The sequence below is a fragment of the Hyla sarda genome, chromosome 2 (genome assembly GCF_029499605.1).
Source record: "Hyla sarda isolate aHylSar1 chromosome 2, aHylSar1.hap1, whole genome shotgun sequence".
Lineage (NCBI taxonomy): Eukaryota > Metazoa > Chordata > Amphibia > Anura > Hylidae > Hyla > Hyla sarda.
The window spans coordinates 220,450,593-220,462,979 of record NC_079190.1 but is presented as its reverse complement, the minus strand read 5'-3'; the positions used below and the strand labels follow the sequence as shown (position 1 = coordinate 220,462,979).

General features: G+C 43.6%; 1 protein-coding gene across 10 annotated transcripts in view; it reads left to right on the top strand.

Moving 5' to 3' along the window:
• GTF2I (general transcription factor IIi) overlaps positions 1–12,387 on the top strand; it is a 113,448-nt gene that overhangs the window by 28,860 nt on the left and 72,201 nt on the right. For all 10 annotated transcript variants that reach the window (XM_056556428.1, XM_056556427.1, XM_056556422.1 and 7 more), the window contains one exon: positions 1,203–1,268. In XM_056556428.1, the coding sequence (XP_056412403.1) occupies positions 1,203–1,268 (66 nt within the window). The remainder of the gene's footprint in view (positions 1–1,202; positions 1,269–12,387) is intronic.

Genomic DNA, 12,387 nt, shown 5'->3' with positions numbered 1-12,387 from the left:
TAAATACAGTACTTTAGTAGTATTCTATGGAAAATGTATAAAATAAGCATTCGTTATAACAAGAGGTGCCACATCATGCGCAACAATAACAATAAATACATAGTGATAATAAGCATGTAAGGCTGTTAGAAAATCAGGTTCTATCAGCACTTTATGTTAGCCTGTGTTCTGTGAATAGGCTGGTGACAGATGCTGATCCCATGTTTACAGATGGTTTTCTGAGATCCAGTCACCTCTGAAAGGTGCAACAGCTAGCTTTTTATGAAATCATAAGAGAAACAATTCAAAAAATGTTATTCAATTATTTTCTTCATGTATTTAGATCTACATTTATGCTACCAGCAGCAGGTATTTCCAGCATCTTGACATACAAAAACATCATGTTAATCTTCTCCATTAGATTACTCAGCAGATTTTCTATGATGCAACTGCCTTAGGTGTCCCTGTGTATTAAGCATCACATATAATTGGCAGAAGTGATTGCTGTTGGATACTGACACCATAATATTAAGACACCATAGTATAGTAAAAATATTAGGGATTCACCTTTAAACAGTCACAGAGATGTTCAAACCATAGACTTTTATGGCATACTGACAAAGGCTGGGTTCGCATGTGTTTGTGTTCTCCACTTTAGTTCCGTTCATCTGGTCTATTCATGCATTGAAAAAGCATAAATTAATTTCACTGGGTCAGTAGTATTTAGTATTAGTTTATGTCCGTTTGCCTCTGTTCCATCTTTTGGAAAATACAGTATATTTTTTTTCCATAAAAAAAATAAATAAAAAAAAGTACAATAAACTGAAATCAAACGTCAGGCAAAATTTTTGAAGACATTGAAGTCTATGGTCACAGATGCAAATGGAAGACTGTTCTATTTTCATCAGTTTGTCCTCTGTTTTTTCACTAGGATTCAATCATCTACATGTACAGATCCATTCTGAATGTATACCAAATCCAGATGTGAGCCCAGCCATAAAAAAGTTTGATTTGTGGGTTCCGACCTTACTGATCCTGGAATTTAGGCTGGTGGTTCTCCATTAACAGGGCAGATGTAGCGGCACATAAAAAGCTGTTTAGTTTTTTCTGCTCCCTGAGAGTAGCTGTGCACGCATGGCTACTATTTGTCTGTAGTATTATCTACAGTATAAAAACTATTCCATTTAGACCTAATTTGAATTTTTGTTTTAATCTATTATCAGAAAAATGGAATGCAAGGATTACCGGACTAAGAAAACAAGTGGAAGAATTGTTTGAAAAAAAGTATGGTATGTAAAATGTTGTATGTTTTTATATCTTGTCTTCATCTAAACTCCATGATGTCACAAATGATACCACAAAACAGATTAATGTAGCTTGTAATACAGTGTTGTATCTCCTGAGTTGTTGAGTTCTCATTGTACAAAAAAAAAAACATCTGTAGAACTTGCACAGTAATGTTAAAAAAAAAAAAAAAAAAAAAAATAGGAGATGAACCCTCATTTTTGGGAAAGTGTATCTTATAGTTCACATACACATTGGATAAAACTTGCTCAAATCTGCGTATTTCAGTAGGACCATGCAGCAACAGGAAAAAGGTTTCCAGGCGGAGGATTAAAGTAGTCCCTTAGGACAATCCAAAGGATAGGAATTAGGTGATCGCGGTGGGGGTTGTCCGACCACCCAGTTTCCTGCACTGCACTCCTTTCTTGACACACGGTGATGGTGTCGACACATGCCCCTCATTGCATCTCTATGGGAGAACCAGAGATTCACGAGCACACCACCTTTCGATAGGAGATAAGTTTTCCTACATGGGATTGCTCCTTTAACTGTTTTAGGTGCAGTAATCTCCTTAATAAAAGATTTATTGGTAACTATGTACACACAGATGGTGAGTTTTAAGGGTAATGCTACCATCTTTCTTAGGGTACTAGGACAAGAGAAAGAGGGTAGCATTACCCTCAAAATGCTTCATCTGTGTGTACATATTTACCAATAGATCTTTAATAAAGAGATTACTGCTCCTCAGATGATTAATCCTGTGTCAGGACACCTGGGGGAGTGCCAATCCACAAGTGTCCTTTTTTCTGCATTGTCTCTACACTGTCCCAGCTCTGGATCATGGTTTGATGCTAGCTTCCCCCACACACCTCGGTCAAAGATATACTGATAGGCGTTATAGGGTGTTGTGCCCACAGCATGACATCCCCAGGTGATTGTGATTCTGATTCTGCTTGAAGAATGGCACTTAGTGTGCCCCAGGGTTTTATTTTTTTTCTTTTGTTTCCTATATTTATTTTAGCAGGACCGGCCATCTATTCAGGGCTTATGAGGGTGTCCAAAATCTTCCTTATAGCAGATGTCAGGGGAAAGTAGAATAGGGCTTGCTGGAATTCAGCATGCCTGTGAAAGATAAGATAGTGCCAGAAAGTTATGCCCATTTACACACAAACCACTAGCTCACTCAAGTGAACCTGCATTTATATGGGGATCTGGGAGGAATAGCTGTTGTCCGAATAAGTGTTTAGCTTACAGTTATCTAAAGTTTATTGACATCTTAGAATGCAGTTCTGTCAGTAACACTAACATAACCACAATGAGGGAGATTTATCAAAACCTGTGCATAGGAAAAGTTGCCCAGTTGCCCATAGCAACCAATCAGATCACTTCTTTCATTTTTAACAAGGCCTCTGCAAAATAAAAGAAGCAATCTGATTGATTGCTATGGGCAACTGGGCAACTTTTCCTATGCACTGGTTTTGATAAATCTCCCCCAATATTACCGGACCTCTCAGAGGTTACACTAAACAAAAATAGGCTCTTTAGATCAGATATATGCTTCACATTCTGAAATGTATTTGATTAGACATAAACATTCAGGTTCTGTTCACTTACATAATTCCTTCTGTTTTTTACATGATTCATTACTAAGATGATTCATTATAATTGGAGATTTTTCTACCCTTGGTGATGGAATATATAGATTTTATTAAAGACAGGAGACGAACATTATGCTAATTATGAACATTATGCTAATTCTTTCATTACTGTTTCTATAGCAGAAAACAAAGGATTAACAGTAAATTTTATTACAAGACGGAGACTCACGTTATGCTTGTTCAAAGCTCATAAACAACTGAATTGATAAATATATAATATATTCTAAAATACATTCATAAAAACATGAAAACTGGGTCTAAAATAAAAAGTTTTGAAAGTAGACTCTGTGGACCAATTAGCAGCTTTCAGTATGTCTGTTAAAGAGCCTCCTGCTTGTCTAACTTTAGTGGACATGGCACCTCTAGTTGAGTGGGCTCCAAATAGGGATGTATCTATACCTGCTAAGGACATGACTTGTTTAATGCACCTAGCAAGAGTTGGAGGAGATATAGGTAAGTGAGGACTACAAAACGAAATAATCAGTTGAGAATTTGAAGGATTCCTAATGGATTCTGTTTAACGGTCATAAGATTTAAGACAGCTAACTACACAAAGATTTTTATGATCAGGAAAAGGGTAAAAAACTTTTCGGATGTTAGTTTTTGTACATTTATATATAGAGAGAACAACACCTTGAGGAGTGAATTGTCTGTCTAAAGCTCTAACGTCAGAGACTCATTTAAAAGAAATTAGGCATAAAAGCATTATAAGTTTGTAGGATAGAAGTTTTAGTGGTAAAAGATCATTATCTCCCAGGAGTTAGTCAAATCTAAGACTATGGAAACATCCCATGTAGACTGATATTTGGGTAATGGGGGACGTCTATATTTAATGCCCTTCATAAGTTTACAAACTAAAGGATGTTCCCCTACAGAAATGGAATGTATTGGGGCATGATATGGCTGAACTGTATACGTTAATAGTACGATAAGCCTTACCTTGATCATAAGAATGAGAAAGGAAATTAATTATTTAATTTATAGATGCATGTATGGGATGCAGATCCCATTGCATGCACCAATTAGATTAACTTTTCGAGGCTGATCCATAAGCTGATCTGGTACCTGGGGCCCATGCATCTGAAAGGATGTTTTGAGCTGATTGTGAAAGTTTGATTTCAAGTCCTGTTGACCTGATATGAACCAAGCTAAGAGGGATAGTTGATTGGACAAGACCAAAGGATGAGGAATGCCCAATGGATCCGTCAGTATGGAATGGTGAGTTGGAATTATGTGAGGGGAATCTATGGACATCCCTGGAGCTTTAGGGAACCACGATTGAGTTGGCCAAAATGGGGTTATCAGAACTATTGTTGATTTGTATATCTTGGTCAATAATAGGATCCTTGAAATTAGAACAAATGGAGGAAACGCATAAAGAGTTCCCTTGGGCCAAATTTGAAGTAACGGATCTGGGCCCAGAGATTATGGATCTGGACGCCAACTGAAAAATGTAGGGATTTTCAGGCATCCCGCTCCCGGCCCTGTCGCAGACTCAAAGAGACCTTCTGGATGAACCTGTTACTATTGAAGAATTGGAGTGTGCGTTGAGGGCCCTGCCTTCCAAGAAGTCACCGGGAGTCATTGGACTTCCTAACGAATATCTTAAACAGTATCAGGATGTTCTGTTGCCCAGGTTACTAGAGGTTTTGCAGGCTGTGGGGAGGGGAAGGGCTTGCCTGGGTCTATGCTAGAGGCCATCATAGTGTTGCTGTTGAAGGCTGGTAACGACCCGATTTTCGCGGGCTCCTTCAGACCAATATCCCTGTGGTGCTCTGATGTTAAATTGGTCTTGGCCAACCGTCTCTTTCAGGTTATTACTACTTTAATACATGGGGATCAGATGGGTTTAGTGCCGGGGAAATTGAGGACTGATAATAACAGGAGACTCTTTTTGAATCTCCAACTGAAAACGCTGCTTGAAGGGCTGTACTTTTACTCGATGCTGCCAAAGCTTTTGACAGGGTCGAGTGGAACTTCTTGTGGAGTGTTATGCGATGAATGGGTTTTGGGCCCAAATTCTTGACCTGGGTTCAATTGTTGTATGCTGCCCCCTGTGCTAGAATTCAAGCTAATGGCCTACTCTCCACTCCTTTCCTTTTGGGTGTGGTACACACCAGGGGTGCCCCCTGTCCCCCTTCCTATTTGCTATTGCAATAGAGCCCCTTGCAGTGTTAATTAGGGAGTCTGCGGACTTTAAAGGCTTCTGTTATGGGGACTTGGAAGAACGCATAGCCCTTTATGCAGATGACATGCTGCTCTTCCTGGGCAATATGGCGCACTCCCTACCCCCTTTAATAGCCCTTATTGAATCATATGCTAGTTACTCTGGCCTAGCTATTAATTGGGACAAATACACGCTCCTTCCTCTTGATCCCCTCCCCTCGATGCCAGTGCTTGCCGGTAGAGATGAGCGAACTTACAGTAATTCGATTTGTCACGGGCTTCTCGGCTCGGCGTTTGCTGACTTTAGCCTGCATAAATTAGTTCAGTTTTCAGGTGCTCCGGTGGGCTGGAAAAGGTAGATACAGTCCTAGGAGACTCTCTCCTTGGACTGTATCCACCTTTTCCAGCCCACCAGAGCACCTGAAAGCTGAACTAATTTATGCAGGCTAAAGTCATCAACTGCTGAGCCGAGAAGTTTGTGACGAATCGAATTACTGGAAGTTCGCTCATCTCTACTTGCCGGGGTTGGTCTTCCCATAGTCTCCTGGTTTAAATATTTAGGTGTGTATGTTACTGCCCTCCCCTCTGAATATGTTGCTCTCAATCTTGTTCTGTTGCTAGACCGTAGTTCTCAGAAAGTAGTTACCTGGCGTAAGCTTCCCCTCTCTATGGTCGGTAGATCTAATCTAGTTAAAAATAGTTCTCATGCCCCAATTTTTGTATATTTTACATAACACCCCTGTCTGGATTCCTATGAAATATTTTCTTAGGATTCAGTCCCTGTTTATGGAGATCATTTTGAATGGCAAGTCGGCTAGGATCCATCTTGAAATGCTGCAGCGTGGTAAAGAGGCGTGTAATTTGTCTATTCCAAATCCTTGGCTCTATTTCTTAGCATCACAAGTTCAACAGCTGAAGGGATGGGCACAATTTACTACTATGGGGGCGTACGGTTGATTTAGACTCAAGGCGCATTGGTAAAGTGACCCCTATATATCTGTTGGAAATGGCCACATAGACTCGCCCCCAGACCTCCCCCCTATCCTTCTCCTTATCCGTAAGGTGTGGATGAAATTCAGGGCCCTTATGCACTATCCTGTCTTTATTACATTTTCTCCTCTATGGCATAGTCCTGGTCTTTCTGAACTGTGTTCTTTACCTGATATTACCCTCTGGATCACCCATGGGATTCTGTATCTCTCCCAGATGTACGATGGGCCGATTTTGAAGTCATTTGTCAACTGCTGGAGGAATTTAATTTACCTCATTCATTTTTCTACTGTTACCTGCAGCTGCGACATGCCCTGATTTATTCACTCAGATCTCTACTAAAGGTTTGATATCAGTGTTGTATAAGGAACTGCTGTCCTCTTATCACGAGGCTTACCCATTGAATGTTAAGGACAAACGGGAAGCAGATGTAGGTCCCCTATCGGATGAGCAGTGGGCACAGATTTTAGCTATGACCCCACGGCTTGCCGTGTCGGAGGCCCACCGGGTGTCCCAAATTTTTCTGCTGTATCGGATGTATCGCACTCCCGGGTTTTTGCATAGGATCGGGGTACTGCCGGATTCCTGCTGTCCCCATTGCTCCTTATCCGATGCTCAATTGCTTCATGTAATGTGGGACTGTACTCATCTTGCACAATTTTGGAATGATGTGGGGCAATTGCTTAGGAAAGTGTATGGTTGCCCGCCCAGATTGTCCGCCTTGACACGTGTCCTGGGCTACTTAGATTGGTTAGATGAGGATGGTGGTTTATATATTGATATTAGCAGAATTTTGTATCAAGCATGTAATTAATTGCACAGCATTGGTTGAGAGCCTCCCCTCCTACTATTTCTGAGTTGATTACAAAATTGAATCATATCATTCGACTGGAGAAAGGTGTATATCTTAAAAGAAAAGCCATGAGTAAATTTGAGTCCGTCTGGGGACCTTGGATCGATACCCCTGGTTTGCCGTCCACATACCTGCAGAGGATTCCTATGGAGGTGCTTTTGGGGGGGTCGGGGGGTCTACTCACTAATGATATCTGATATTTTGACCGCATCCTGTTTCTGTTTCCTCTGTATTGTCGCTCTGTGTGTATGCTGGTGTGCTGTGTTGTCTTGTATTTGGTTTTCTATATATGGGTTGTTTGCGCAGTGTATAGATGCCCATATTTTCTTTGTACTATTTACTATTATGTTCCCTTTGTGTAATATGTTTTCAGGGTATGGTATTTTTACATATGTTTTTTCATGTACTGTGAGTGGGATTGGAGGGGGGTTTCTGGGTTTCTGTGTATGTTCTTTAATTTGTGTGTTGTTTCTTCTATACAAAAAATGTGTAATAAAACATTTTTGAGAAAAAAGAAAAATTGAGGGGTTTGGTATTTTTACAAATGTTTTTTCCTGTACTGTGTCATTTTCCATGATAATGTTCTGGATCTATTGTGCAGAAAAGACACAGGGGTTTGGGGGAGGGAAGGGAGGGTGTTTATGTGAGTGGGATAGGAGGGGGGGTTTCTGGGTTTCTGTGTATGTTCTTGAATTGTGTGTTGTATGTTCTATACAAAAAATGTGTAATAAAAATTTTTTTGATAAAAAAGAAAAATTGAGGGATTTGGCGGTTTAGTCTGGATGCAAACAGATCTAGTTAAAGAGGACCCCAAAGGGAATCCAGTTGATTGAAAATTATAGGATCCAAATTCCACTCACTGTAATCTGTGAGGAAGTGAGAGTTTCAATCTGCTGTGTAGTTAGACAACCCTGGGAGATATTTCTTAAAATAATATCTTGGTTGAGGCAGAAATGCCAGAATTCTTTCGCTATATTGGATAAAGTTTTTGATTTGGTACTTCCCAATCGATTGATGTATTGTACTGCAGGAATGTTGTCCATCTGCATTAGAATACAACAATGATATCTGTGTTTGGCGAAACTCTTGAGGGCGTATGAAGCCGCCAAAAGTTCCAGACAATTGATATGAAGGTGTGATGCCTGTTCGGACCATTTCCCTCTGGTGGAAAAGGAGATCCGCATTGAGCACCCCATCCAAAGAGACTGGCATCTGACTCGATGATGAGATCTGGTATAGAATTGAAAATCACTTTCCAGTTCCAGGATTGTATATGGTGGAGCCACCAAAGAAGTTCTTCTTTGGTGTCTGAGGTGTGAGGTGTCAGGTGTTGAGCTTTGAGGCGTTGAAGCGCTCTGTAATAGAGGGGTGCTGGAAGAATAGCTTGAATGGATGAGGAAAGTAAACCTACTATCCGAGCTATTGTGCGAGGGAAGACTTAGAATGGCTGATTGGTTATTGATTAAGAAACCCAAAAATTCCACCTCTTGTGAAGGGGTAAGAACTGATTTTTTGTAGTTTATCAAAAATCCTAGGTTTTAAAGTAGGGTTATGGTCCAGTGTATGTGCAGATGAATTAAGTTTAATGAATCGGCGATAATGAGGATATCATCCAGGTAGATTATAAAATGAACTCCTCGAGCTCTCAATATAGCTACTACTGGTTTCAACAGTTTTGTAAAGCACCATTGTGCTGAAGAGAGACCAAAAGGTAGGCATGTAAATTGCCATTTCTGATTTTTCCATACAAACTGTAGGTATGGCTATGATAATGGGTGCATGGGCACTGTGAGATAGGTGTCATTTAAGTCTATCTTTGTCAACCAATCGTTTTGTAATAATAGGTCTCTCAATAGATGGATACCCTCCATTTTGAAATGTTGATAAACAAAAAAATTGTTGAGTGTTCTCAGATTTGTAACTGGCCTCCATCTTTCTTTTTTACCAAAAATAAATTGCTTAGAAAGCCTGGGGTATTGAGAGGGATTGGTATAATTGCGCCTTTGGAACATAGTTCCTTGATCTCTAGACGTATAATATTCTGATCCTGTTTTGAAAAGGATATTGGATGAGGATTTTGAATTTGGTAAGGAGGGGAAATAAATTCTATTTCATATCCCTGAACTGTATTTAGTACCCATGTATCCGTTGTGATCATAGACCAGACGTGGATAAAATGTTCAATCCTCCCTCCTAGGGGAACTTGAGAAAAATACGGTCTTACCTGCAGAGGGTCTGGTTCTTGGATAACCTCTATGGCCTCTAGCCCTCCAGGGCCTTCCTCTAGAAGGGAAGAATGGTGTGGGTTGGTCAGAGGTTGGTGGTACTGACAGGTTGTCTGTCCTTGGTGGATGGAGGCCTCTGTAAGATTGTCTATATTGTGTTTGTCGGCTGGGGAACCGACCTCTTTGTCTCCCAGCCATGCCAAAAACACAACCTTGAAAAACTCTCTTAAGAGAAGATTGGGCTTTGTCTAGTGAGGAAAATAGGCTCACAAATTTTTTGATTTCCTTTATATAGGAATCTCCAAATAAAAAATTATCTGATGAGGAAATGGACTCAGAATAGGCAAGATTAATTAACTGAGGATCCAATTTCATCAGGATGGATCTCTTTCTCTCCATACATAAGGAAGAGTTGGTGTTGCCAAATTTACATAGAGCTCTTTGAGCCCATCCACGGAGGGTAGGAAGGTCAAAAAAGGTTGCTTCCTCAGTGAGGTCTAAGATACGTGTGAGGGGACCTAATAGGTCCAAGAATTCATCTTGGACCGATCTGAATGAACGATCCACCCCTTTCTTTGTGTTTTTACCCGTTTTAGCCAAAAACTTTACTAGAGTTGGATCTACATCTGGAGTTTTTGCCAAATTAAAGGGTAGAAACATTCTGACTTTAATTTACTACTAGCCGCTCTGCCAAGGTTTTTTTTTTACCTATTTGCACACAAAATTTTTGTGGGTGGGGAACCCATTCTCCTGACCAGGGGTGTTTTATATATCCCGGGTCGAAGTATGGGTTCCCAACACGGTCAAGAATAACAGGTTAAGAGGAATGATCCTCTAGTAGGTCATCCTCTTCCTCTGATATGTCTTCATATTCTGAATCATCAGGGTTAGATATAATACTTTCCTCAGATGAGGAATAATTAAAGGAGATAGTATGAGAGGTTGGCATTGTCACGATTCGGCTTCCAGGTAGTGGATCCTCTGTGTCAGCGAGGGATTGGCGTGGACCGTGCTAGTGGACCGGTTCTAAGAGGCTACTGGTGTTCACCAGAGCCCGCCGCAAGGCGGGATGGTCTTGCTGCGGCAGTAGCAACCAGGTCGTATCCACTAGCAACGGCTCTACCTCGCTGACTGTTGAGAAGGCGTGGGACAGAAGGACTAGGCAGAGGCAAGGTCAGACGTAGCAGAAGGTCGGGGGCAGGCGGCAAGGTTCGTAGTCAAGATGGATAGCAAGGGTTCAGGTAACACAGGCTTTGGACACACTAAACGCTTTCACTGGCACAAGGCAACAAGATCCGGCAAGGGAGTGCAGGGGCAGTGAGCAGATATAGTCTGGGAGCAGGTGGGAGCCAATTAAGCTAATTGGGCCAGGCACCAATCATTGGTGCACTGGCCCTTTAAGTCTCAGAGAGCTGGCGCGCGCGCGCCCTAGAGAGTGGAGCCGCGCCCGCCAGCACATGACAGCAGAGGACCGGGACGGGTAAGTGACCTGGGATGCGATTCGCGAGCGGGCGCGTCCCGCTGTGCGAATCGCATCCCCGACGGCCATGACAGTGCAGCGCTCCCGGTCAGCGGGACTGACCGGGGCGCTGCGGGGAGAGAGACGCCGTGAGCGCTCCGGGGAGGAGCGGGGACCCGGAGCGCTAGGCGTAACAGTACCCCCCCCCTTAGGTCTCCCCTTTTCTTTGTCCGGTAACTGCCTCCCCTGGGATGAGGACACCGGGAAAGAATGGAGGGTTTCCTCAACGGCAGGCAGTACAGCAGGAGTGGGAATGGGGAGGGAGGGCAGAGGGCGAAGCCTGGCACGGGGCAGTGTGACACCAGGACGGGGGCCATGAGGAGGCACTGAGTTTTGCCTGACGGGACTGGGAGGGGGGAAGAGGCACTTCCTATGGCAGGCAGAGTCCCAGTTCTTGATATCCCCGGTGGTCCAATCAAGGGTGGGAGAATGAAGCCGGAGCCATGGCAGACCGAGGAGGACCTCAGAGGTACAGTTGGGAAGGACGAATAACTCAATCCTTTCGTGGTGGGGTCCAATAGACATCAGGAGGGGTTCTGTGCGGTAACGCACGGTGCAATCCAATCTGATTCCGTTGACCGCGGAAATGTAGAGCGGCTTGATGAGACGGGTCACCGGGATGCTGAATTTATTCACAAACGACTCCAAAATAAAATTCCCAGAGGCACCAGAGTCCAAGCAGGCCACGGCTGAGAGGGAGGAGTTGGCTGAAGGAGAAATCCGCACGGGCACCGTGAGACGTGGAGAAGCAGACTTAGAACCAAGAGACGCCACACCCACGTGAGCTGGGTGCGTGCGTGCGTTTCCCAGACGTGGAGGACGGATAGGGCAATCCACCAAGAAATGCTCGGTACTGGCACAGTAAAGACAGAGATTTTCTTCCCTACGGCGATTCCTCTCTTCCTGGGTCAGGCGAGACCGATCCACTTGCATGGCCTCCTCGGCGGGAGGCCCAGGCGTAGATTGCAACGGATACTGTGGGAGAGGTGCCCAGAGATCTAAGTCTTTTTCCTGGCGGAGCTCTTGGTGTCGCTCAGAAAAACGCATGTCAATGCGGGTAGCCAAATGGATGAGTTCTTGCAGGTTGGCAGGAATCTCTCGTGCGGCCAGCACATCCTTGATGCGACTGGATAGGCCTTTTTTAAAGGTCGCGCAGAGAGCCTCGTTATTCCATGATAACTCGGAAGCAAGAGTACGAAATTGGATGGCGTACTCGCCCACTGAAGAATTACCCTGGACCAGGTTCAACAGGGCAGTCTCGGCAGAAGAAGCTCGGGCTGGCTCCTCGAAGACACTCCGGACTTCAGCGAAGAAGGACTGGACTGTGGCTGTGGCAGGATCATTGCGGTCCCAGAGCGGTGTGGCCCAAGACAAGGCCTTTCCTGAAAGAAGGCTTACTACGAACGCCACCTTAGACCGTTCTGTAGGAAACAAGTCCGACAACATCTCCATATGCAGGGAACACTGAGACAAAAATCCACGGCAGAGTTTAGAGTCCCCATCAAATTTGTCCGGCAGGGACAAGCGGAGGCTAGGAGCGGCCACTCGCTGCGGAGGAGGTGCAGGAGCTGGCGGAGATGATGGTTGCTGCTGTAGCAGAGGCAGAAGTTGCTGTAACGTGGCGGTCAACTGCGACAGCTGCTGTCCTTGTTGGGCAATTTGCTGCGATTGCTGAGCGACCACCGTGGTAAGGTCAGCGAGACTTGGCAGCGG